The 25128-nt window shown below is 37.8% G+C and overlaps 1 protein-coding gene across 2 annotated transcripts in view; it reads left to right on the top strand.

Annotated features, from left to right (window-relative positions):
• The window catches only part of TAFA2 (TAFA chemokine like family member 2), a 208422-nt gene that overhangs the window by 137689 nt on the left and 45605 nt on the right, over positions 1-25128 (top strand). For both annotated transcript variants that reach the window (XM_066319086.1, XM_066319085.1), the window contains one exon: positions 700-806. In XM_066319086.1, the coding sequence (XP_066175183.1) occupies positions 701-806 (106 nt within the window). In that variant the 5' untranslated portion in view covers position 700. Of the gene's footprint in view, positions 1-699; positions 807-25128 lie in introns of those variants that run through there.

The raw sequence follows: 25128 nt of genomic DNA, 5'->3' as shown, positions 1-25128 counted from the left end.
CTCTGGTGGCGTGCTGTTACAGTGAAAACATCACTGAGTGAGATGAGGGAGCTCTGTGCAATTTCTCTTGGTGCAGTAAATCAAATCTTTTCATTACCCAGAGGTAGACAGGAGAGAGGGTAGTGAATCTGCCCTGCTCTACTTCATGTTTCCAAACCACTCAGGTCGTCCTAACAGGATTTCTCTGCAGGAGGATTGGTACATGAGCTGAAGGACTATTCAAATCTGTTATTGCCTTAGGACTCGTGGGCACAATCCCAAGAGAGCTGCAATCCCAAAAGTTAAAAACACCACTGTGTGATCAGAAACAACTGCACTACCATGACTGGTTGCACACACAGTAGTGGAACTGCTCAGTTTATCAAAACCTGCTCAGAGATGCATGGGTTCATCCTTCCTGCCAGCTTTCGAGCGTGCTGTGGTTGTAAACACTGTGCCCTGAGAGAAATGGTGATGATGTTGAATTCTCCTGGTCTGGACTAGGGTGGAGGAACAGAGGAACTAGGTGGAGGTCAGACCAGGAAGGGAGGTTACGTTGTTGTTCTATGTACCTAATTCAGAGGGAAGCAGAATTTAAGACTTTAGGATTGTGAATTGGACACTTTTAAAAACTTAGTAAATTCTCCTTAAATTAAGAAAAAGATGTCTTTTTAAGAAATCTTAAGATAAATATTTAATTTTGTGTATTTTTATTTTCAGGATGAATAAGAGATACTTAAAGAAAGCAACAAAAGGAAAACTGCTAATAATAATATTTGTTGTAACGCTGTGGGGGAAATTAGCATCTGGGGCAAATCATCATAAAGGTAAGTAATTCTATTCTGTTCTATCATTCTGTTTTATCTGTGGCCTCAATCAACAAATTCAGAAGGGTCTGGTTTATGCAACCTTTTCTCCTCATGCATATTCATACCTTCTGATACTGGTTCACTAATCAGTATAAAGAAGTGAGAGTTTTCAATGGATAGACTTTTACTAATTTATTGAAAGTTTAAGTAATTTTGTAATGATGGTGTTGTTGAAAAATGCTAAAAAACTGTGGTTAAAAAAAAACAAAACCCATTGTGAATACTTTTTGTTTCCTAAAAATAGTTATATTAGCAGATATAGATAATGCAAATGAATTCCTGGAGTAAACCCTAGAAAGAAACAAGTTTTAGTAACTTAAATGATGCTTCTGTGTGCAGTTATCTACCAAGACTAACTTAATGGATAGTGTGTATTAAATGAGATTGTTTCATCATCCAAAAAGGACTGCCGCTTTGCAATATTACCTGATTTCTAGGCTTCAGTCCCAACACCTGACCAGGAACTTCTGTGACAATGTGATACTTGCTTCCACTTGGTCATTCCAGCCCTTAATATGTGTGTATGCATGCTAGGGCAAGCTGCAATAGATTATTTAATGTTGTAAAAAGGTCTTTCTCTCACATGTGTGTTTCTGTTAACCCTAACAGAAGGAACAAGCCCTCCAGAGTCACAACCTAATGCCTTCTTCTAGGCTACTATAACTTGAAATGTGATATACAGTATAACAGGATTTTGAATTCCATTTCTCATTGTCATATAGTGTCTGTTGCCTGTTTATTTGCTTGTAAAAGATCAGAATTACTCTAACAATCTGGATACAGCAAGGGTGGGACATAACCTTTATTACAAGGAAAGGAGTTAGACCCAGAGGAATGATTAAAAAAACCCTAGTTAGTTAATTTCTCTGGTTTAATGTACATTTTTATTATGTTCACTCTGATGATAGGATTTTATGAGCAGGTATTTTTATATATCAAGCTGTTCAGTATTTTTCTGTTGTGAGAAGATACCTTTCTTCAAAATGCTCCACTGATTAAGGACATCAGGATGCAGAGACACTTTCTGCAAAGTCTTACAGAAGTTGCCATTTGACTGCAGACCAAACAGGATATGATGTGGTCCTGCAGGCCACCAGGTGGGCATCATGCCAGACAAGAGCAGCATCAATATGCTGATACTGTTTGCTCAGCTTTGTTCCCCCTCCAGACCAGAATACAGATTTCTGCTGTGGCTTCCCAGTTTAGTTGTCTATTGGAAAAGAGCCAAGACATCCTAGCCTGTATTCAGAATTCTTTTGCTTTGATTATTTCTCTTTAAACATCCAAAAAGCCGATAGCCAGACCATTTTGATTCCATATGCAAGGGCTGGTCAAGCTGTGTTTGCTTCTATGGAATTCAGATTTTGCCAAAGTATGCTTGCTGTACTTTTTAGAAAACTGACGAGTAAAGCCTATCCCCACGTATTTCATAGAAACAAATCATAACCATAAGGACTATTTGGGGATTTAGTGCTTTGTAATTAAGAATAAAAACATACACCCCCAGTTGTAGCTTTTCTGTGCAAGGGAAATCACAGCTGAGCTACATCATTGATTATCTGGACAGTGTTTGTTGTTTGAGCCTCAGACTTAAAGCAGAGATAACTTAAGGGATATTTAATTTTATTTTTTTTCGGTAAAAAAAGGGCCGCCTTAAAATTGTAGGGACTTCTTTAAGTTCCTGCAAACTAAGGAAAAGCTCCTTTTTCTTTAATTTGTATCTTTTCGTAGAAGAAAAGATACAAATTAAATGTTGTTCCTTTAACAAAATATATGAAGAAGTCTTGCAGTGAAAAATAATAATGAGAAGCATGACTTGAGTGTTTAATTTGGAAAAGCAGATACTTTACCCGTTCAATTTCTTTTGGGAAGAAAAAATATTCAGAAAGATTTCGGCTTGTGGATTTAGCTACACTCACTGTATATTGGGGATTTAAAAAAAAAAAGGCAAAAAATCAGAGTTATGCATCTCAATTACCATTGATTTCCAAAGATACTGGGAGTTTAAACTCCCATTGTGTCATAGAAAATCTTCCACCTGCTCTCATGGCAAAAATGGAGCTAAGATACACTGAAGGAGAACTTAACCCTGTTCACCTTTGCGCTGAGTTTCCAAATGCTGAGAAACATGCGAGTTTTTTCAGCTCTAATTATCCCTAACATCATTAATCTTCATTTATAGAAGTCCTTACTAACATATTGACATGACAAACCCTAATGATTTTGAAGGAGCCCCTACAATTCCAAAAATCAATAATCTGCATTAAAAAAAATCTTTACTTTCGTATTGACTCACTGATAATATTCACTAGTTGCATTAACTTTCAAACCCATCTCTTTTTAGAAAGGTATTGTTAAAGAAAAGAAAAAGTGCTAGAAGAAAAAGACCATCAGTGTGTGAAAAATTATTTAATGAGCATTCTGCTCTCCAGGCAGACTTCAGGAGGAATATAAACAGATGACTCTGACAGGTTATCTCTAGGCTTGCCACACTTATTTCAGGGATATGGCATAAATGTAAACTCCTAAGTCAGCAGCAAGAAAAATAGAGGCCAAGGCAGGGCATGTGAAACCAGGCTCTGAGGACCAATTGAACAACAGGGTGACAAACTGGGATTTCAGATTACATCTTTTCAGTATGATGTGTGTGGGTGCCAAATCCACCCTTCTTTCCCTTGAGAAGTCTGGTTTGAAGACACTTCTGCTCCCATTATCTTGACTGATGGTTGAAGTTTCATCATTCTGGACAGTAAGTTCAAGAGCGAAGAATGTTAAACAGTGTTTAGAAAAATACAAATCTGGCTCTTTTTTTCCTGCACACAAGATTGCAAGTCAGCATATTCCTGGCTGTGCACATACTTTAGTTATCCTGTCTTCTGTAAAAAAAAAAAAAAAAAACAAACCCAGAAACTCTGCTTCTTTTTTTTTTTTTTTTTTCTGTAAACCCTGATACCATGGTGACAGGTGCTTTGCCCAAGCATGTGCACCTGAGAATCAGCTCACAGTACCAGAAGCATTTGTGCTGCAGTAGCTACATATGAGGAGAGAGGCATATCAGTCTCCAAAAGGATGTTGTCAAGTGTATGAGTCGAAAAACTGATAAAGACTAATCCTGATCCTCCTACACATTGCTAGCCCTTGGAAAACCAACAAACCTGTACAAACATACAGTGTTTGCTGGCAGATTTGGCAGGCAGGCAGGCATCAGTTCAGCATCACTGCCTTTTTACTTTTTCTGTCATAGGGAGCATGAATTGATTTGATGACCATTGTAAGACAGCCCATGTTTAAGGTGTGAAATGTTGAAGTGCTCCTTCTGAGAAAAAAAAGTACTGATATCCCCTCACAAGCACTCCTTTCTACAAAAGAGGCTACTGTGACACAAGATTTCTACCCTAAAGTGAAAAATTCTTTCAAAATACTTAAACCTGTGAACTTTTTAATCACTACGGTTTTTTTACATTGATAATACAATAAAATATTCTAATTAAATGAAGAATGCTTTTGAATCTAATCTAATATTTCTCAAAATACAAAACAATAAGTTCAACATTAATTTTATATTCCTGGGGAAAAATAATTTAAAAATATGGCTAATGATAAATGAGTGCATGCCAGAAGGAATTGGTTATGGAACCAGAAAACACTATAGGTAGATAAGTAATTGAGTATTTTTTTACTTATCATGAAAAATCATGATTTTTTTTTCATTTAAAAAAGTCACTCAGAAGCTGAACTTATTCATCTGATGCCTATGGTATAGCTAAACTAAACTATCAAAAGTGATGCAGAATTGCTGCTCCTACTTTTCTGTGAAATTGCACTAAATTAGAAGTCTGAGGGAACATCTTTCTATTCACAAGGAGATAATGAATTTTGGTTTCTCCTTGCAGAGGAGGAGCTATTCCAAAATCCAGTTGAATGAAGGAGCCACAGAGCCTCTAAAGCTGGTGGTTAGGTCACCCTTCTTGGATGAGTCTGCCTTCCTCAGCTGCCTTGCTGGGGCAGGAACACTGCTGGCACCAGGGTTGTGGTGTAGCCTCTGCCCAGAGTTTGGAAATGGGCATGACTATGAGAAGTAAGAAACTATATTCCCAATGTTTTGAGACTCTGTCTAGATAAGAATAGAGAATAGCCCTAATGGTTACATTGGAGATCTCTGAAGTATTCAAACTTTCTCTAGAAATACTTTCATCATGAGATTTCATAGTGGTTTAGTATGGATTTGTATTTGTCTTTTCTGTTGAGGATTTTACACGGTGTAGAAGACAGCATCCATAACACAGAAATAGAGAGTGTTTGTATTCAATTTTAAAAACAAAAAGTAACTTCAGTGCAGAGGACAGATATTGGATATAAGACATCTCTTCTTCCATGCGAGTAACCACTAGATAGCTACATGCTCCTTCTTGTTTTCCTTCAAGTGAGCCTGGTTGGAGGTAATGCCATTCTTTGGGGGTATACGATATGGAGATATAAGATATGTGGTTTATGTGAGCTAAAGAGGACATCAAATTCAGGTCTCCCAGTTCCATTATGGGGGCTCTAATATAAAGGGTAAGCAGATGCAGTACTGTTTTTTCCTGTTTGCCCTTGTTTGAAGTTCCTGTACTCTAACATTTTTGGAGGGATCTGACCCTGTGCATAAATTCACCTTCTGGTTGTGTGGACCTGTCAAAGGATAGAAGAGTTGTTGTTCTGCATATTCCCAGGTTCTTTACTGGAATTAGAAAAAAAAAGTCATATATTTAAATGAGGGAAGATGCAGGCACGTAGAGGAATGTGTGTGGATGCCTTAGAAGGCTGGAAACTGTGAGTAGACTCTATCAAAATATTGGATGGACACATCCACTCATGTATTTTTTTTTCTGTCCCTCCTGCTTCATTCAAAAACTCTTTTGTCATATTTGCTGTCTCAAACATGGACCATCTTATTTCCTGTGGAAGTTTGGCCCAGAGATAAATTCTTTTAAATGAGTGCTTTGTGTGCAGCTTTCATGAACTGAATTCTAAGTGTAATTAATGTTTAAATATAGAAACAAAGGAAGATGATAGTTATTTCAGCAGGCATAGACAAGAAAGATATTAGATGTTCTTATTATCTAGCTTGAGCCTGATTTGAAAGTTTTAGTCATCAGGATCAGAACCTAATCCAAAAATTGCCATTTGCTTGAAGATAAAATAGAACAGCCAGTCAAACACTTTTGTATCAGTATCTGTCACTGCAATCTAAAATGTTAATACTATATCTGTTAGAATTCAGAAGATAAGATTCCTTGGCCTTTTGTCGGGGTTTAAAGGAAAAAAGAATCTCTTATTTCTAAGGTGTTAGTAGTTCTGTTGGTTCACTAGGACATGAGTGCAGAAATCATTGCAAAAGTAGAGCTGGGCCTATTTCTTCTCTGTGCTGCCAGCTCCATCACAGCAAAAGGCTGCCTTCATTTTTACTCCATTGCCACCATCACCTTGGCTGTGAATCTTGTCTGTCCTTGAAGCAATCATGGAGGGACTAGTTCCAGTGTTGCAATGATCATGCCTTTACCCCTATACTGATAGCTTAAAACCATTTCTATTTATATTTGGCAAGAAGTATGGCTTCTTGAGGGTTTTTTTTAGAAAAGGAGAAGGACAGGGATTTTTTGGGGGGCCTGGTCTTGTAATCTCTAAGCCAAATTTTTATTAACTTTCTAGAAGCAAGTACCCAGGGTTATGTTCTTAAATACATTCAGAATTTTATATTGGAGGAAAGATGATGATTGTGAGAAACATTATATTCTTGTAAAAGTTATATACTTGATTTCATAGTTTCAAATTCCAAACTTTTTCATATTTCCATTTATAGTAATGCTTTCTTCTTTAGATAGCTGTCCTTCTGATCAACTTTTTTTTTAGCCAATTTCTGTTCCAGAAGATTAAGCTTTCCTATACTTCTTTGTTAGGAAAATATTGTAAAATCTTAAGACTGAAAAAAAACACTGATAGTACACTTATTCTTCTGTTACTTGTTCCTATCATGAGTAAATGTTGACATTTCCTTAATACTGGAATCAGACCCAATTTTCTAATTTTATATTCTTGGTTTCAAATTCCTCCAGTAGAGTTGTTATGTGTACTGAGTAATTCATTCTACTAGATTTCTTTATTCTTATGCCTAGGAAAACAGAGTGTTATATTTGCATACCGCAGTTTTTACTAAAATCATGAAAATAGTATGAAATAAATTGTTACGCTCTTGGATCTGTTGATCAGAATTTTTCTTTTTTTTGTTAAGTGTTCAATTAATGTAGCACATAGTAATATGTATTTTTGTTAGCATTTCCATATTTAAAATGTTATTTTCCTGGGCTCGCAGATATAGTCTGAATTTTTCATTTGCCTAAATGTATATCATGTCATAGAAAATGTCTTAAATAAATTTCTCCTTGGAGTCAAACAGGAAAACAATGGATGTTAGATGAAGCTGTGATCAGGAAGGAAGAGGAAGACTGTTTAGTGACCTGAAGACTCCTATCATACAACATGGAGCAGCATGCTCTGCCACAGCAAGCCAGTGGCATTGCTGCAGTTGCCTGTGCCCACTCTCCAGAACCTTCCCCCTTTCTGAAAATATTTTTACTCATTGAGTGTACTGCCTACACTGTCTTTAAAGAGGATCCTTCCAGTACAGATATGTAATGTAGGAGTTGTAAACAGGACAGCTATTACAGAATTTTAAAGGTAAATATCAGATGAGTATACCCAAATAAATCTTTTGAGGAAATGTCATTTTCTGTCTCTATATAAGTACTTAATGCTGGTAACAATAGTCTACTGAGTTACTCTGAGAATGTGAATCCTTATGTGGAGGAAAGCTCTGCATATATCTTATGGCTGAACTTTCTACACTTGGAATTTGACATGAAATGTAGAAAAGGCTGTGTTTGGGTCTTCTGATGGCTTTGGAGCCAATCTTGTTTGTCCAGAGAAATATATTGGTCCAGAGAAAGGCAAGGAGGCAGGTGAGGGGTTTGGAAAACAAGCCAAATGAAGAATGACTGAGGGAGCTGGGGTTGTTTAGCCTGGAGAAAAGGAGACTCAGAGGTGACCTTATCACTCTTTACAGCCTCCTGAAGGGTGGCTGTAGTCAGGTGCAGGATGATCTCTTTCTCCAGGATGGAACTGACAGAACGAGAGGACACAGTCTCAGGCTGTGTCAGGGGAAGTGTAGGTTGGATATTAGAAAAAGGTTTTTCATGGAAAGAATAATTAAGTACTGGAATGGTCTGCCCAGGGAGGTGGTGGAGTCACCATCCCTGGATGTGTTTAAAAAAAGACTGGATGTGGCACTTGGTGTCATAGTCTAGTTGAGGTGTTAGGGCTGGGTTGGACTTGATGATCTTGAAGGTATCTTCCAACCTACACATTCTGTGATTCTGTGATATTGAGTGGTCATGACAACTTTATATCCAAGACCCTGAAATTAGCTTTCTGTGGTGGAGAAACCAAGCAGACTTCTCCACTAGTATGACAATTTCATTTTTTCCTGTCTTTTTTTTCCTTGGAGAAGTACATTTGGGACTATCAAACAAGAATATAATTGAAAAGAAAATCTGAATAGTTTACAGTTTCCTTTACATTATATTTTCTCAAAATTTAATTTTTATGATCATATCATTTTTGTAAGTCAAATATAATGAGTCAATATCATGTTATAATTAAAGTCTGGTACTTAACACTGTGTGTGTGGAACTAGATGATCTTTAAGGTCCCTTACACCACAAACCATTCTATCCAGATGTGAAACACCGACTGCAATGGCAGGATTAGGACCAATTCTATCTTTAAGGTCAACATCTGTATTTGATTTTATTTGACATTATGCTTTCCTGTATGAAGAACATATATTGCAGTGCCAGTATTAAGTTTTTTTGCACTGTCCCTTAGGCTTTCCAATACACATTCCATGCAATGAACAATGACTGTCCCATATGTGTGCATATCTACTGCATACCCCATAATCTGACTCAAAGGATTTCATGTACTCAGATTGTTTGGTTTGTGCCTGAAAAAGCACATCCCATGTAGAGATTACTTCTATAACATTCAGGGCGTATGTTAATCTAGTTGTCATCTGTATTAATTTTCTGCTGATGATGTATAAAGACTGTGCCCTTCTCTCTTGACACTCTTCACTGAATTTACTCTCCAACAGTGTTAGTAATTGCTTGCACAATGTCATGTTTTAGAACAGCTGTTCTTTAGTCATACAGGTGCCAAGGAAACATTCAGAAGCAGTCAGCTTCTAGGAGGTATCTGTAGAAAAATATTTTCTTTGTTTTGGTTTGCAGTTTATAAAGTTTCTTTCTGAACAAAAAATTGAGTTCTGTTCACTGGGGGCTGAGGGAATTTACTGTTTTAAGGCTCACTGGGGCAAGTCTTCCTCTGCAATAGAGAGTTAGATTGTTAGTTGTTAGGATAAAATACACAGAATCGGAGAATTGTTGTTGTGGGAAGGGACCCCTGGAGATCACCTAGGTTCAGCTGGAGCAGGTTACACAGGATCATGTCCAGGCAGGTCTTGGATATCTCCTGAGCAGGAGGCTACACAGCCTCTGTGCACAGCCTGTTCCAGTGGTCTGTTACCCCGGTATGATCCAATTTAATTAAAATTTTTGGAGAGATGCTTTGGCCTGAATTAATGTGCAGATGAGACCATACGTTGAAGTCAGTAGTATGGATTTTATTTAACAGTAAATTTGAGGTAGAGACTAATACATGTCCAGACAAGGTGGGAACCCCCAGGTGCCTCCCCTGGGGGAGATAAGTTTGACACTGTCTCTTGTAACAGACTGTGGATCTGTTTTTCCACTTGGATCATGTGTAGTCCCCTGGTGCAAGGTCTCAGGAATGAGCCTGAGGGGCGCTTTGGGAGTCTCTGATGGATGATGACACCCCTCAGCTGTCCCTCACATGAATGTCCCGTGGATGTGGCCTTTCTGCTGTGGGGAGGTTTTACATCTGACAGGTTGTGTGAGGGAGGATGGATGTTCACTATCTGTGGCCAGAGGTTACTCTGCACACCCAAAGCTCTCCTCCTGCCCGACTGAGGGGGAGTATTTACAAACCTGGCCTCAGCAGATGAGCCTGTGGGCTGTGGCCTCCCCCACCCTGAACCCAGGCAGAGATGGTTTTCAGGACAGCTGCTGCCTTTGGTTTTCTTGTGGATTCATTCTTCTCCTTCAGCCTTGTTTACATCTCTCTTGACATGAGATAATTGAATATACTGTCACCTTTCTCTTACCTCAAGTCACCTTAGGTGGCTTAACTCACAGGGCAAAGTTCAGGAGACATATTCAGGGAGGGGTTTGCTGCAGTGATCGAAGGTTCTTTGTACAGTTCTGCCATACTGTGTAAAAAAATCCTTTATAACAATGTCTAAACCATTAGTGTAACATTTCAGTCTCTCACACACTCTCGCAGGAAAACATTTTTTCATCATATTCAGACTGAATTTCCTGTTTCAGTTTCTGTTTGTTGCCTGTTGTCCTGTCACTGGGCACCACTGAACAGTCTGGCCCCATCCTCACGGCGCCAGCCCTTAAGATATTTGTGTGCATGCAGAGAATTTCTGGAAGAACTGTCAAATTTGCAAAGAAATAGTAGTGAAATTCTGATTTTGCCTTTGGGAGTGTGAAAGTACCGTTTAACTGTGGTCACGAAAACCCCACTTCTCTGCTTAGATGGGAGCAAAGCCATACCATACTTACTCTGAAGGATGGAGGCAGGCTTGGGGGTTCAGGTGACAGAAAGCAGGAAAATCATAAAAGAGCAGTCTGCCTTGTGCAGCTCTCTTTTACTGGGCCGAGCAAGAATTCTGTCTGTAATGATGAGGAGGCTGAGGCAGGAGCTGCCAAGTCTGTCTTGTTCTTTTTTCCCCATAGATTTGTATAACTCTTGTACTCAAATTGTTCTCAAGTAAATGCAGTAGTCTTAGAATTCTTCTTGCAAAATACTTCTGGCTTCAATATCAAGTGCCCTTGAATGACTGGTTTAAACCTGAATGTGTGAGTTATTTTGGGTGAATGCAGAGGTGCAGAAAGGATATACACAATAAAGGTATTCTGTTAAGACCAGCACAAATCTTGGGTGCATTGTGCCATTGTATTTTTAGGCGCAAGTTATTACAATTGCTTCAGCTGAGTCTATGCTCCAGAGCTGTGTATAAGAGGAGAGCTGTCTGAATTACTGAGAAGGTCAGAATTGCTCTGGATCCAGCTTTTGAACCCAAGGCTATGTATGTGTCTGATGAGTGGGGAGCAAGGACGAACCACTTCAGCCTGAAGTTCAATCTCAGTGAATAGAACTGATCACAGAAAAGACCAAAACCATCATTAGATTCCTTAGTGAGCTGAAAGACTGAGGAAAACCAAAGTTTTAAAAATCAGACAGCAGAAAGTATTGTACCTGTGAAAAACAAAATGAAGATATTTCTTAAGTAAAATACTTACTTAAAACTTTGTTCAATTTTGTTCTATTATGTAAATAAGCTGATAGAAAAAAATATTACTGGTGCTAAACTTTCATCTAAGATGCATTGGCATGTGTCAGATTAACTGTGGAAATTTCGTGAAATGGAACCCAGAAGGTGTGCTAACTGCTACACACCACAGAGTGGAAAATAAATATATATCCAGTGAGTGAATGTTTGAGAAAAGAGGCATCTGGAAGAAATGGGATTTTTGGATTCTTAATTGCCTCACTCACCCCAGAACATCTGTCAGAGATATTAAGAGCAAAAATTACTATATCTGAGAGAAGATAAAAGTTTAAATAAGGGAGAAGGAAGAGTAATTTTGTGCCATCTTGTTACACTGCTGCACACTGTGCATATGAAAGCTGTGTAAATCTCTTTTTTTCCTGCTAGTTTTGGTTAAAAATTGTCTTAGGAGAGTTAAAATACTTTTTCTATGTCTATGTTTATGTTTTGAAAACCTGTGAAAATTCAGAAAATCTCAATTATGGAAAGTAAATATTTTCTCCTTCATTGTAACAAAACACTGTATCTTAGAAAGGTGGGTTGCAGAAGACAGAGAGCATCCTGCAGAGGTTGTGCCCTAGAAACATCTGAGAAAAGAATTTTACCTTTCATTCTCCTTAGGCCAGTCTTGTTCATAGTATAGTTTAGATGATCACCAGTCCTGGAAGTGTCTCCTGGGGGATTGCAGGAATGAAGTGCACTCAGGCCCTCTGCCTAATATTTGGGAAGAAGATGGGATCAGATACAAACAGCTAAAAAATGGGGAATTAGGAGGAACCCCATTGCACAGGGCTCAGTGGTCTTATCTCGTGACTTTCACGACTTTTCAGTTTTTGCCCTGCAAATTGCAAGATGCATTTTCTGCAAAGAGATTTAAGGACAGAACACATTTTCCACCCTTCTTCTCTCACAACATCACTGTCATTAGGTTTTCCTGGGTTTACTCTGATAAACAGCTCATAAAGAGCATGACTGAAGAACATGCATGAAAGAGCATAGCCACCAGAGAGCAGGTAGATACATTCTACTTCACAAGTGTGCAATAAAGTAAATTGTTCACTACTTTTCTCCAAGTGCTATAGAAAAAAGACAGAACTTTTAAACTGATATAATTTTAAATTTTCTTTTAAAAAAACTCAAAAAAAAAAACCAAACCAAAACTAAAAGGAGCACTGCATATTGTTGCCTATAAGCCATACTCTAGAATAGCTGTTTCTTATTTGTAGAAGTATAAGAAAATGTTCAGAATCAGTCAGCTATCTTTAGAAATAGCAAAGCACAAAAACATTTTAATTAGTTTGGACTAAGACCTCCACTGATAGGATATAAACAATTTTTGTTGATGTTAAAGGCTTTTAGAACTTGAGTTTTCAGTATTTGTTTCTGAAAGTGAGAACAAAACTAAATTAAATACTCTGAATGGGATATGGAAATCATACTCTTGTTTTTGCAGTACATGTGGTTTATTTCATCACAGACAATATTTTAGCTGCATTATTTTTTCATCTTTCTGAAATAAACAATGCTAGTCTGTTCAGACAATAGGACACTCTTGATAGTATTTATTGAAAATATTTTTAAAAATAATGATTTCACTGAAGGGCATATATTTCTCAACTCTAGTTCTTGTTTCTATTTTCAAATATGAATAGCCTAATGAACATTTTAACCTACATATCCAATAAATCCTGTGAAGAGCTCCCATTTAAAACTGTCATACTAAATAATGGTGTATGGGGGAAAAAAAAAGAGTAAAAGACCCCACTAATCAGACTATTTTTGGCTGCCAGAAAAGCTCTCCTAAAAATCTATCTTTAGAACAGATCTGCAGGAGTAATTATAAACTAATTTGCTTTTCTGCTGGGTGCTGGTAATACCACAGTCTACACTTTTGCAGCATTATGACCCAGACTAAAAATATAGGAAAATGCCAAATTATGGCTTATACTAATAGAGTCATTGTAAAAGAGGGGTGTTAAACTATAAAATATCACTCAGCTTTTCATAACAATAATCATTAGGAGTAACAATTTCAATAGTTTTTAATGAAGTGGGTGGGTTTTTTTGGCATTTAGTTTTTACTTTATTTTATGGAAAATTCTCCTAGGTTTATGCATAACAATTATGAATAATTAAAGAGAAGATAGATGGGGAAAATGAGATTTCTTTCTTACAGACAACCTGGAGGAAAATGCAGTAATATTATTTTACAGCTATAAAGTGGGATTTAAAAGCTCCAGACTATTTTTGTGTCTTTTTATTGATAATAAAATGAAAAGAAAAAAATTGGTGATGTGTTTTAAATCCAGGATGTCTGAGTCCTCTAAGTTTCTCTCTTTTTAAAAAATTTTTAAATTTTTAATTTTTTTTTATTTGAAGGAGAACGTTCACTGTTTAAAGAGAACGTTGAAAATCAGTCTTGATGTGCTACTGCCATAACCAGTAAAGTTTTGAAAGCTCCTGAAATAAAAACTAGGGGAGTGTGTTTCTTCCTCTGACTCAAGTGTTCTATTATACTCAAGTGGACCCTCTTCTGCTGGGTTCCTAGCAAATGTCCTAGATCTTAAAGTCCAACTTTACAGAGACAAATCAGTGGATATATTTTAGCTTGGTTTAGTTGTACATATATATTATGATTCTTAGAGCAGACATGGCCATTATAGAGCACTGATCTCTGTTAGGGCTATTTCAGTTTTGTGGCAATGTCAGATTCCAATGAAGGCAGTCTCGTGGATGAAATGACTAACCAGGGATCAAATAATACCTTTCCTGGAGTAGCTGTTTCCCTTAAGGAGGAATCTAACATTGCACACTTAAAATTTAGGCAATACTTTCTGGAGGTGCTTCTTTCTCTAGGTGAATTGATTATACACGGATGTCCAGCTTAGATTAGGCACTGTAGACATCCAGTATATGGTGATATATCTTTGGTTTTGTAGAGAACAGTTGAAAACCCAGTCTCATTATTGTAATAATAATATAGCAAATTATGCTATAAAGATTTAGAAAGTGAATAAAAATGTCAAGATGCATTGGTATATTAAAACACTGGAGACACTTGTATGTCCTAGATTGTATGTTGGTATGCATATGTATAGTACTTGAGAAAAAATAACTGGGGACAAAATTCCAGCAAATCTTTCCAGTTCACAGTTTTGGACCCTGCTTTGCAGTGCTTTTGGGGCTCTGTAATGAACTGCTGAAATTTGGTTTCTGTCCTATCAGATGACAATATATTAATGTAATAGTGTATGTGTGTTTCTAGACTCTAGAAACAACTGTATGAGAAAGGAAAGGTGGATGAACATGCAACTCCCTGGGAGAGATGAAGCAGAGGATCAGAAAAAATCAGATTACATCTGTCTTATGCAGCATGTTCATTAAAGTAAAAATCCAAGTAAAGAGCTAAAAAATATCAGGGTGGTTGTGTGTGAAATAAAATGAGATTCACAGTACCATTGTTTACTTTTTTATCGTGGGTCTGGTTCCTTAGAAATTATAGGTGTTCAGTCAACATATAATTCCTAGACAGGGCACCACTTCCACGTAATGAATTAGGTGTTAAAGCAAGGCTGTCCCACTGAAGTTGGGAAATGCTGGCTTATTCTGCTGAAACTTCAGTTTCTGATTTCATCATATTTTTATTTTATTTTACAATCATCTGCTAACTATAGCTGTATCTGAAGGATATGTGCTAGGATTGTTCTGAAGATTTCCCTGACTTGTGAGCCCTGTAAAGATAAAACTCTTGCTAGATTTCTGTATGTGATCAGACAAGGTGTTTCATGAATGGCATTTTGTCAAATCCTCTGGTGTATTCCCTTGCTGTTCAGCTTTAAAGGTGGTGAATTGAAGGGGAAGGCAATTCTTTTTTGGGTTTTGTGACAGTCTTCCACAGCCTAAAGAAGATTACACTTGGCTCCCTTCACAGTGTATCAGTGCTGTGGACCTGGACAGTTATTTAACACTCATGTATTTTTTCCAGTGTGCATTTTACAACTAAAGAAGAAAAAATACTTTGTTGCGAGGAAATGTAGATATTTGTAAGGAATTGTGGGTAGTCAGTTATTTCCCTGTTACAATTTCATCTAACCTTGGAAAGAGGCAGCCCTATGGATATTTATAAATAGTCTGCTGTCATTTTTGACACATTTTTAGACACTGGCAGAAAAATACACTGCACTACAATGCATTGTATGTGGCATTCAGCTTTGCACTTGGGACTTTGAAACAGTCAAAATAGCCCACAGATAACAACTGCTACCCAATCTCAGTTATTTAACCAAAAAACATACTTCAGTGCAATGTAAGGTCTGAGGTTTTGAGGTTTTAATGTTAACCTCTGTGAGGAAAATCCTACGTTAAAGTAGCAAAGAGATTAAAGAATAGGTAGTCCTATGTGCTGTAGGTTATTTGCCTATTTGTCTTCCTTGCAAGTTCCTACTGGCGAGTTGCATTAAAATTCAAGCATTAAATACTTTTTTCTTTTAGATTTTGTATCTCCCAGAGAGCAAACCACTCTCCTTTTCCCCCTTTGCATTTCCACAGTGGTGAGAAACATGTGAGTGCCTCTTTGGACTCTCCTTTTGGCATGACCAGTCTCCAGCACTGACATAACATCTTTGATAGTGCCTCATTCTTGGCACCTGCAGAAGCATTGCTTTGGCTCTTGTGAGAGAATGATGGGTCTGGGTGTTGGGTAACATGGCAGAGGAGGAGCTGTGGGGGTTGGACCTGTTTGGGAGCTTGCCCTGAGCAGCGGCCTCTTCACCAGCCCTTTCAGCAGGAACAGCACAGTGCAAGGAAGAATATTTTGCCTATGGTGATAGCCTTCTCTCTGTGCCATGGCAGAAGGCAGAGTTGCTTGGCTGGTCGGCGAGTCTCATATTCAGTGCAGGAGACTTGACTTCTCTAGGGGGATAGAAAATTAGTTTACTAATAATTTGCTTTTATTTTGCTCCAGGTGTACAGTCCCAGAAAACTCATGTCCTAGAGCAGCCCAGCAAGCTCTGCTGTGCTCTGTACTTGAGTCCCAGCAGTGGTCTAGTGCCACAAGGTGCCTGGGTTATTTTGTGGGTAGGCAAGAAAAAGGATCCTGAGCTGCCCTGGTGTGGCCTCTTACATCCCTGTGTGTAATGTATGAGCTTCCATAAAGATAAAGAATTAAGATGCCAGATATGAAGCCAAACCTTCATTGTCTGAAAATGTCCCTGAATAATTATGATTTTTTAGTCCATGTTTTTATTTTGAATAGGTTTTTTTGAAGGTGTGAATTACTTCAGCTGCTTTTATAACATGATAGTTGTTAAAAAGCACACTTTTGGAGTTCTGAGTTCTGTGATATTTTTGCAGCTTCTGACTTTGAGTAGCTATCAGGGTGCTCTGTATGTTTCCTATCAACAGCCTCTGTTAACCAGAGTTCCTTCAGAAACAAATGCCAGGGAGTCTGCTAGGAGCATCTTAAAAGGTACCTTTTCAGCAAAAAAACATATCTGAAAGTATTATCTGCTGGGAATCCATGAGCAAAAATATCCTTCATTGCACTACTCTGAATGGTTCTCTTGGCAGTTTCTCTTCTTATTCTTGGCTTGTTGGAATGTGTTTTCTTTTCCTCTGTCTTGAAGAATAGCCAACCTCTTCCCAGGCCATCCACTTTCAATTCATAGACTCTGTCTAGATGCTTATTGATTCATCATACCCGTGGCTGGGAGACTTGCTATTTATATGGAATCAACAATGTGGAGGGAAGGTTGTAGCAGGGGAGATCACTCCAAAGGAAGGCATTTCACAGTACTAGGCATGTGCCTTGTTAGCAGTTTTTTTCTAAAGGCCTGAGTTAAGTTTCCCTCCTGACTCTGCACTTCAAAGAGCTTGCCTGGGGCTCTAAAGAAACAAGCTGAAACTTAAAATTAGGATCTTTCTTTCAGACAGTGAACTGTGTACTGGGACATCCTGTGGAGTTTCTCTTAACACATATGGATGAGTCTGAAGGACAGTGGGGAAGTCCTAGAAGGCAGGGGTATAAAAAAGGGAAAATGAAAAAACAAAAGCAGTTATGTAGTTGTCAGGAAGGTGAATGTATATACACATGTGCCTATGGTTTGTGGGAGGAATATTTTAAAGCGCATTTGCTAATTTGCTTTAATTGACTGATTAAGTAAAATGCATTTGGAATACAAATATATTATAAATGCAATACAATATATTATAAAAATGCATTAGATAATTAAAGAAACTTTAAATTAATACATTCTATCCAGTCATGAAAATAGATAAGGTGAAGAAAAAACAAAACCAAACCCCAAACCAGAAAAATTTAACACACTATCTGAAACTGCATAAAATAAAATGAGCCAACCAGAAAATGATCAAGGCAAGCAAGCAAACAAAAATCTTGCAGAGCTTTTAAAAGGTGGAATTTTAAAAATTAAATGCCTTTAATAGATATTATGTCAAATGTCATCACATATTTATGTGATGAATCTATACACACGCACAAGTGTTAAAAGGTATTTTCAGTACCTTATGGTATATTTAAATTTAAATAGTGAGTGCACAGCTGTACATAAATACCTTTCTACCTAGAGGAGGGATAGTGAGTGAGTCAGTATTCTGATTATTATCTTTGGAAAGATTTCACACAATGGGAATCTTTACACTGGCAGAATTTTTAGAACTTTACCTTGACTACACTGACTAGTTTCTATTGGATCATCACTAAAATCCCAGACTGCTTCTGTTATAGCAGGTTTCATCAGATTAATAGTTCTTCTGGAAAAAGAAATTTGGGCTGCTTAGTTTGGAAGTAATGGTATTCTCTTTATTCTTCTTTATTTGGTGGGATTTATTAGATTTTCTACATCAATTTGGAGGACTTTTGCTTAAGAAAAATCTTAGCATAGGCTGAATAAGGGATGCTAAGCAACTCTTTTTTAAGAGAAAAGTGAAATAAAACATGAATACTTTGATAATGACATTCTTGTTGACATACTTAAATTGAATTCAACATCTTATAACTGAGATCTTTTACCTACAAGAAAAGTGGAGAGTGTCCTTTTACAAGAGGATGTAGTGACAAGGGGAGATAGTTTCAAACTGAATTAGGGAAAATATTAGAAAAATATTCTTTACTGTGAAGGTGTTGAGGCACTGGAACAGGTTGCCCAGAGAAGCTGTGGATGTCCCATCTCTGGAAGTGTTTAACACCAGTTTGATGGAGCTCTGAGCAACCTGGTCTAGTGGAAGGTGTCTCTGTTCACAGCAGAGAGGTTGGAACTAAATGATCTTTAAGGTCTCTTCCAACCCAGGCCGTTCTGTGATTCTGTGAAAGTAGTTTCTGGACCTTAATAAATGAATATTTTAATTGCAGAAGAAAGAACACACATAACCAGTTAGATGTGTATTGCAATGGAACTATAATGCGGGAACACAGCTGCACCTTTCTTTGGGGAAATCATGGTGCCACTTCCCTGGGCTTTGGCTGCTGTTTCCATAGGGGCACCTGTAAGTTCTTGAGATATTTTTTAATGAGGATGAGAAGGCTGAAAGCCAGCACAGTTAAAAGCATTGCTGAGTACACCTCTCCACCTTGCTGCACTAAGCCTATTCCATAGAAACCTCCACACACAATATTGTTAAGGCACTACTTAGAGTGAAGGTGTTGTGCCAGAGGGTAATGCAAATACAGAGAACATGTTCATTTGTCATCTATACAATGTGAGCTAGAAAGAAAAGAAAATCAATAATGCGTATCATCTAGGGGAACAGGAAATATACTCCCCATAATTGTGTAAACTACAAGCTTCTGACACTCTGAGACTGAGGAGAAAATGTGGGGTTTTTGTATTCTGCCAAAGGCTGAAAGCTGCACTGAGACATGTGCTGCTGCTTCTTGCTGAGTTGAGATACTTGGCAGAAGGCCCAAAGAGAGAGTATGAGAGAATAAAAAGTCTTTGTGCCAAATGTTCTTTTGAGTGCCTGAAAACTGGATTAGTCTTTTTTCTCTGTGAAATCATATAATTAGTAATCTCAAGCATCAGCCTGGTAATTTGCAAAATGTCTACACACTTTAATATATCGTTTACTTAACATGTTTGATAACAACCTCAAAGATACCGGGGCTTTTGACTTGTAGTATTTATAAACTGCACCTCACTGAGTGTTTTTCTACCAGTTCTACACAAACTTTCTCATGGATTGTGTCAGCTCACAGCTGCTAGAGTAAAAATGAGGGAAGTGTCTAATCTAAAAAAGCAAAGTGGCTCCATTTCTGTCCTGTAAGAAAAGCCTCAGCCTTTGCTGCTGTCATCATTCTCTCATCCACTCCACTGTCTGGTAAATGTGGTGGCTGTGGTGGAGCAGCTCCTCTCTGGGCACCTGCAGTGGGAGGTGGGGTAAGACCCTGCAGGCAAGCTGCAGTGAGGGAGCCCAGCTTGTGGTGAGGACTGGGGAGATGTGCAGAAGCTTCTTCTGCTCCTCTTCCAGTGAGTTGACGTATAAAGATCTAGACACCCCCAAAATGATTGCTGCTTGTGATCTTGTCTCTGAATGCTTTGTGGTGTTGTGAACCTAGAGATTACCTGATTTCAAAGTTAAAAAGTTGGACCTAGGGAGGGCAACACTCCAGCCTGAGTGGGGTTATATGGAAAAGATGAAATTATCCTTCAGACTACCTGAAAATCACTTCTGTTTTGAGCTCCTGTTTCTTTGGCTAAAAGTTTGGTATGAGTCAATAATTCATAGACATTGCCATAAAAAGGCACTGATTTTTCTGAGAGAGAGGAGGTAAGCTGATTTGAGTAAGACTGGCTGACTCCTGCCAGAGGACTGATTGAATACAATTAGCCTCAGTCAGGCTAGTAGATGACTGCGGGCTCTCCAAGAGATCCTACATGAAGTGCTCCATCTGTAGTTTTTGCTCATGAGAACAGCTGGGACTATGTTACTTTATCCCAGTAAGTCTTTTCCTCTCGTAGTAGAAATAACTCAGCAGACCATTTCAGTGCATAGATTTTGCTATGGGAATATCTGAGGGTAGATCTCATAGATTTATTAGTGAGCTCTTCTCAGGGAAATGCTTATATTGTGGTTTCGCTTGATTTTTTTCCAAAAGGGAAAATGTCTTCCCATACAGATGGCTGTAAATGACAGCTGGCAGACAAATTGATGGTTGAGATTTTTCTTTGGCACCATGCAGAAGATTATGCTTGGCAATGTGACTGTGGCAAACCATTCATTAGTTCAGGTTTTAAAGGCTACTGGAGATGCTGTGTGCATAGCATAGTCATATGAACTCTGCTCATCATCCTTTACCCAAGTGGACTAACTGGGTTAATTGAGGGGTAGAGGAGCTGGGCCAGCATCTGCAGAATAAACACTTATCAAGAATGACTCTTGTTATTTTAAAATTATCCTCTCAGGAGAGCAAACACCATGTTGAATCCAAGAAGCCTGGGAGGAACTGGAGTTAGTAGAATTTTCTGTGTGTGTGTGTTGCCTACAAGTGGCACTGCAAAATATTCCAAGCAATCAGCTATGATTTTTTTAGCAATTCACCTGAGAACCTATCCCAGGACGCAAGAGACAACAGAATAAAAGAGAAATGAAAAACAATGCTCTAATTTTAACCTAGATTGATTCTCCACTGGTGTAAGTAGAGCATACTCTATCTGGATGTTTTGGTGCCCTAAGTGAACAAGTGATTTTAATAACTGTAGCTGAGGTACAAAGCATGGGAATGTGAATACAGTAAATAGGACCTGTCAATATGGTGTGTTTGTAGGATTTTCAGAAATAATTGTATGTATTATTTCAGAAATACATTAATACATACAATATTTCAGAAATATTGTATGTATTAATATATAATACATACACTGAAGAGGGTTGCCTCTCAGTTGCCTCTTCTCAAGGCTGAAAAAGTCCAGCTCCTTCAGCTTTTCCTTGTAGGGGAGATGCTCCAGTCCCTTAATTGTCTTTGTATGACCCACTTCAGGAGCCCTTGCTCAGAACTGGACACAGCACTCCAGATGTGCCTCACTGGGGTGGAGTAGAGGGGCAGGGTCACCTCCCTCCACCTGGCCACAGGTGCACCCCAGGATACCTTCTTGGCCATAGGGAAACACTGCTGGCTCCTGACAGCTTTATATATACAATGTATCTAAGTATCTGAAGGGAGGTTGTCATAAGGACAGAGCCCAGCTGTGGTCCCTTCCAACCTTACCCATTCCATGATTCTGTGATACTGTAGAATAGGATAGCACAAAATTAGCATTTTTGTCCTGCTGTTAGTGTAGTACAACCCCATGTGTAATCTGAAAATAAAGCAACATGAGTGCCTTTCCTGAGATGCACAACTGTGTCATGCTTCATTGTCACCACTGAGGACACAGGAATTACTGCTGTGTCTGTAATTGATTTTTAAGTTCACTGGCCAAACAAGGGAAAAACCCCAACAACAACAACCAAAAAACAAACAAACAAACAACCCCCCCCCCAAAAAAACAAAACCCCCAAAAAATCCCACAAAAACCCCCCACCAAGTAAGTTTTTAAAAAATAAAAAAGCTTTGTTTTTGATAATTTTTCCATTCTAAAAATATCATAAGTTTTTCAAACCAATTTAAAAATGTACAAAATAAAATTTAAAAAACCTTGTGGATACAATTCTCTTGGTTTTTATTTTATTTAATGGTCCTAATGCACCATAGTTTTCGTGTGTCTAGACTATAGATCATGATTTGCTCAATCACTGTAAGAGGTGCTGCATATTCAATCATCAGAATAAATATCTCAGTTGCAAATCCAGATGTCACCTTTACTGAAAAAAAAAAATTACTCTGTCATTGAGATTATATCAAAAAACCACTTAGCAGACCAAAAACTTTGAGTTCAAAGGGTTTTGGATTTGATCTTTAAAAGTAATGTTCGCTAAGGTTGCTGTTGATGTGCATCTACCACTGCTGCATTGGGAGTTAGGCATCTTTTCCTGATGTCTGTGCTTCCAGTTCTCCCTTTGGCCCATGGAGCTGAAATGGAGTTGTGCTTTGTTTTGTGCTCAAAAAAGCAAACTGAAGCTTGTTTTCCCAAAATCTTGGCTGCCTTTTTTTCCAAGTGCACTAATGACTGGTGAAATCAAAGATTTAATCCTTAACAAAAAGCTTCTCATTTCTTGTGTCCTTATATCACAGAACTGCAGTAATATCAGAACAGTTGCTGGTAGAGTAGAAATAAACTGTGTTCAAGTTTTTCCCTAACAGCTGTTACATAGATATTATAGAAGATATTGAAAATGTTAAAATTATTTAATGAAGAAATTGGATAGTGTATTTGTTTTTGTATGTCTTAGTCTGACATTTAAAGAGAAAGTTTAGATGGAAATCCTGACTTGGCTGTGGTTATATAAGATTTTTATTGCTTAAGCTTTGATAAGCTACTAACACTTATTAAAATATTGAAAAAAATGCAGTATTATTGTGTGGGAGTGTGTGTTTTGTGTGTGTGAGGAAGATTTTGCAAGTTCATTTGTATCCATCCTCTCTACAGTGACACACTGAAATTGCTGAAGTGTAGCAGAAAAATAACCTACATTTTTTCCCCTTGTCAATCAGTCTGAACAAAGCAAATAAACTGTATGAACATGAAAACCCTCTTTTTTTTCCCCTGGTGATTTAAGGGTAGGGCAGTGATCTAGAGCCCGTTCTGGAAAAGTGGGACATTATAACCACAAATTTTATTTATTTTACCAATAACATTCAATCACACATTTGTTTGGATATTGTGGTATAGAATTGACTAATCACTTAGGGAAATGGATGAAGTAAGTTGACTGTCCTGAAATGCTCTCTGTTTTTCCTTACAGTTGATAATTAAAAGAGTAACTCTATTATAGTCATTAATGTGGATATGCTTTACATGAATAAAAAATGCATATGTACCTACTTTGAAAAACTGGGTTACTGTAGTATTTCATATAGGGCATCTTCCTGATCACGCCCAAGATGACAAAAAGTCTAAAGTGTTTAAAATATTAGATGAAATGTGGATTGAGACTCCTGGCGAAGTGTAATTTCCATTCTTCTATTTATCGTTGATGCTTCTTTTTTCAACTGTAGCATAGACTTAAACAAACACAGCTTTGCAGATTTTAAATAGTCTCAATGACCTCAGAAAAATTACCTGAAATAGAATAAAATAAGATCAGTTTATTTCATGTAAGAGTACAGACCTGCAGTTCTTGCAAGCTGATATAGGAACTGGTTTCTGCAGGAGTTGATCAGGTGTCTGTGGCTGCCAGCTCCTTCCTTTCAGCCCTTTGGCTGAAAATGCTTCTCACTGGTCTCTGCACCCAGTTGTAGAAGCTAAACTGGTAGAGAATGAACCCTAAAAAAAGGAAAATTTTTCTTCCAGTCCAAATCCCTGACTTACCATCTTCACTATCAAATGAGAGTGTTCATGCAAGCATGGGATGAAAGAGCGCTGGACAGGAGACAGGGGATCGTCTTTTGCTTCCGGTAGCTCTTAGTCATTAGATGGATTTAACTGTATCACCCAGCTGTGCCAGTGTCTTTGCACAGAGCATATAATAGAGCCTTTTTGGATATTTTTTCCTTTCTGTTTATATGTGCCTACTGTAATGATGGGGATCCTGAAGACAGAAACAGGCTGTGGCTTTATTTTGTTTAGTTTTTGGCAACGTGATTTCTTCCTCTTTGTTAATGGGCTGTGTATGTGTTGATGCATGATCTGTGCAACTTTCAGGAAAGAAAAGATTCAGATGACTAAGCAGATGAGTGACAGAATTGAACATCAATGTTTAAGTGTTGAGGCTAGGAAAAGGTGATCATGATGAATGATGGTATTCCAATTTTATTGATTTAGTACAAGGTTTGCATACCTACACTAAATACCTTATATTCATATTTGTGAATTGAACTGCAAAATAGTAACTTCCATTCTTCCCTGGAGCAATCATCACACAAAAGTAGAGGAGTAAGGGTTATACTTAGTTCCAGATGCACTGTGCAAATGTGACTGAAATTTTATTCACCTGGAGGAAAGAAATATAAAGCTACCATGAACGAATAAGAAAAGTTTTATCTAAAATGAAGACTAGTAATTGTCTAGTTTTATTTTTTCTAGGAACATGATACTGATCACTGAAATTTCTGGTTATGATTTATGAGATAGGTATTGATGATTTTGCTACATGAAAAACAGCTGTAAAAGTGGCAGGTTAATTACAGGTTATGCCATTAGTGGGTGAGATATGGTTATGCCTGTTTTCCGAGCTCCACTTTCATGATACAGTGTTGGATCTTCTGGAACATAATTTATACATTTATTGTATTATGTATAATTACCAGGAAAATTTTTCAGTCTGTAAACACAGAGATCTCTGAATCTCTTTCTTCAGTCCCTCACCACACTGATTGCAGGAAGGACTACTTGCATTAGCAGTGAATGAAATACTGTTTGCAGTGGTTTTGAATAAATAATTTCTGTAGGATTACAGAAATGACATTCAGTTCCTCAAACAATTTCAGCAAAGCAAGAAGCCTACTTTGAAGCCTGTGGTAGGAAGAAAAGAAACAAAGCCAAAATGTGAATCTCCCAAAGTACTATCCTCATTTCATGGAATGATCCAGTGGCTTAATAAGGTTAATTTGTTTTAGGTTGTGGGGAATCCTTTATCTACTGCATAGAAGCTTTAATTTCACGTGAATGTGATACACACTGTACTTACTGCACTGGAACTTAATTATTT

The sequence above is a fragment of the Sylvia atricapilla genome, chromosome 5 (genome assembly GCF_009819655.1).
Source record: "Sylvia atricapilla isolate bSylAtr1 chromosome 5, bSylAtr1.pri, whole genome shotgun sequence".
NCBI classification, from domain to species: Eukaryota; Metazoa; Chordata; class Aves; order Passeriformes; family Sylviidae; genus Sylvia; species Sylvia atricapilla.
Note: the sequence above shows the minus strand (reverse complement) of the source record. Positions and strands in the feature narration are given on the sequence as shown.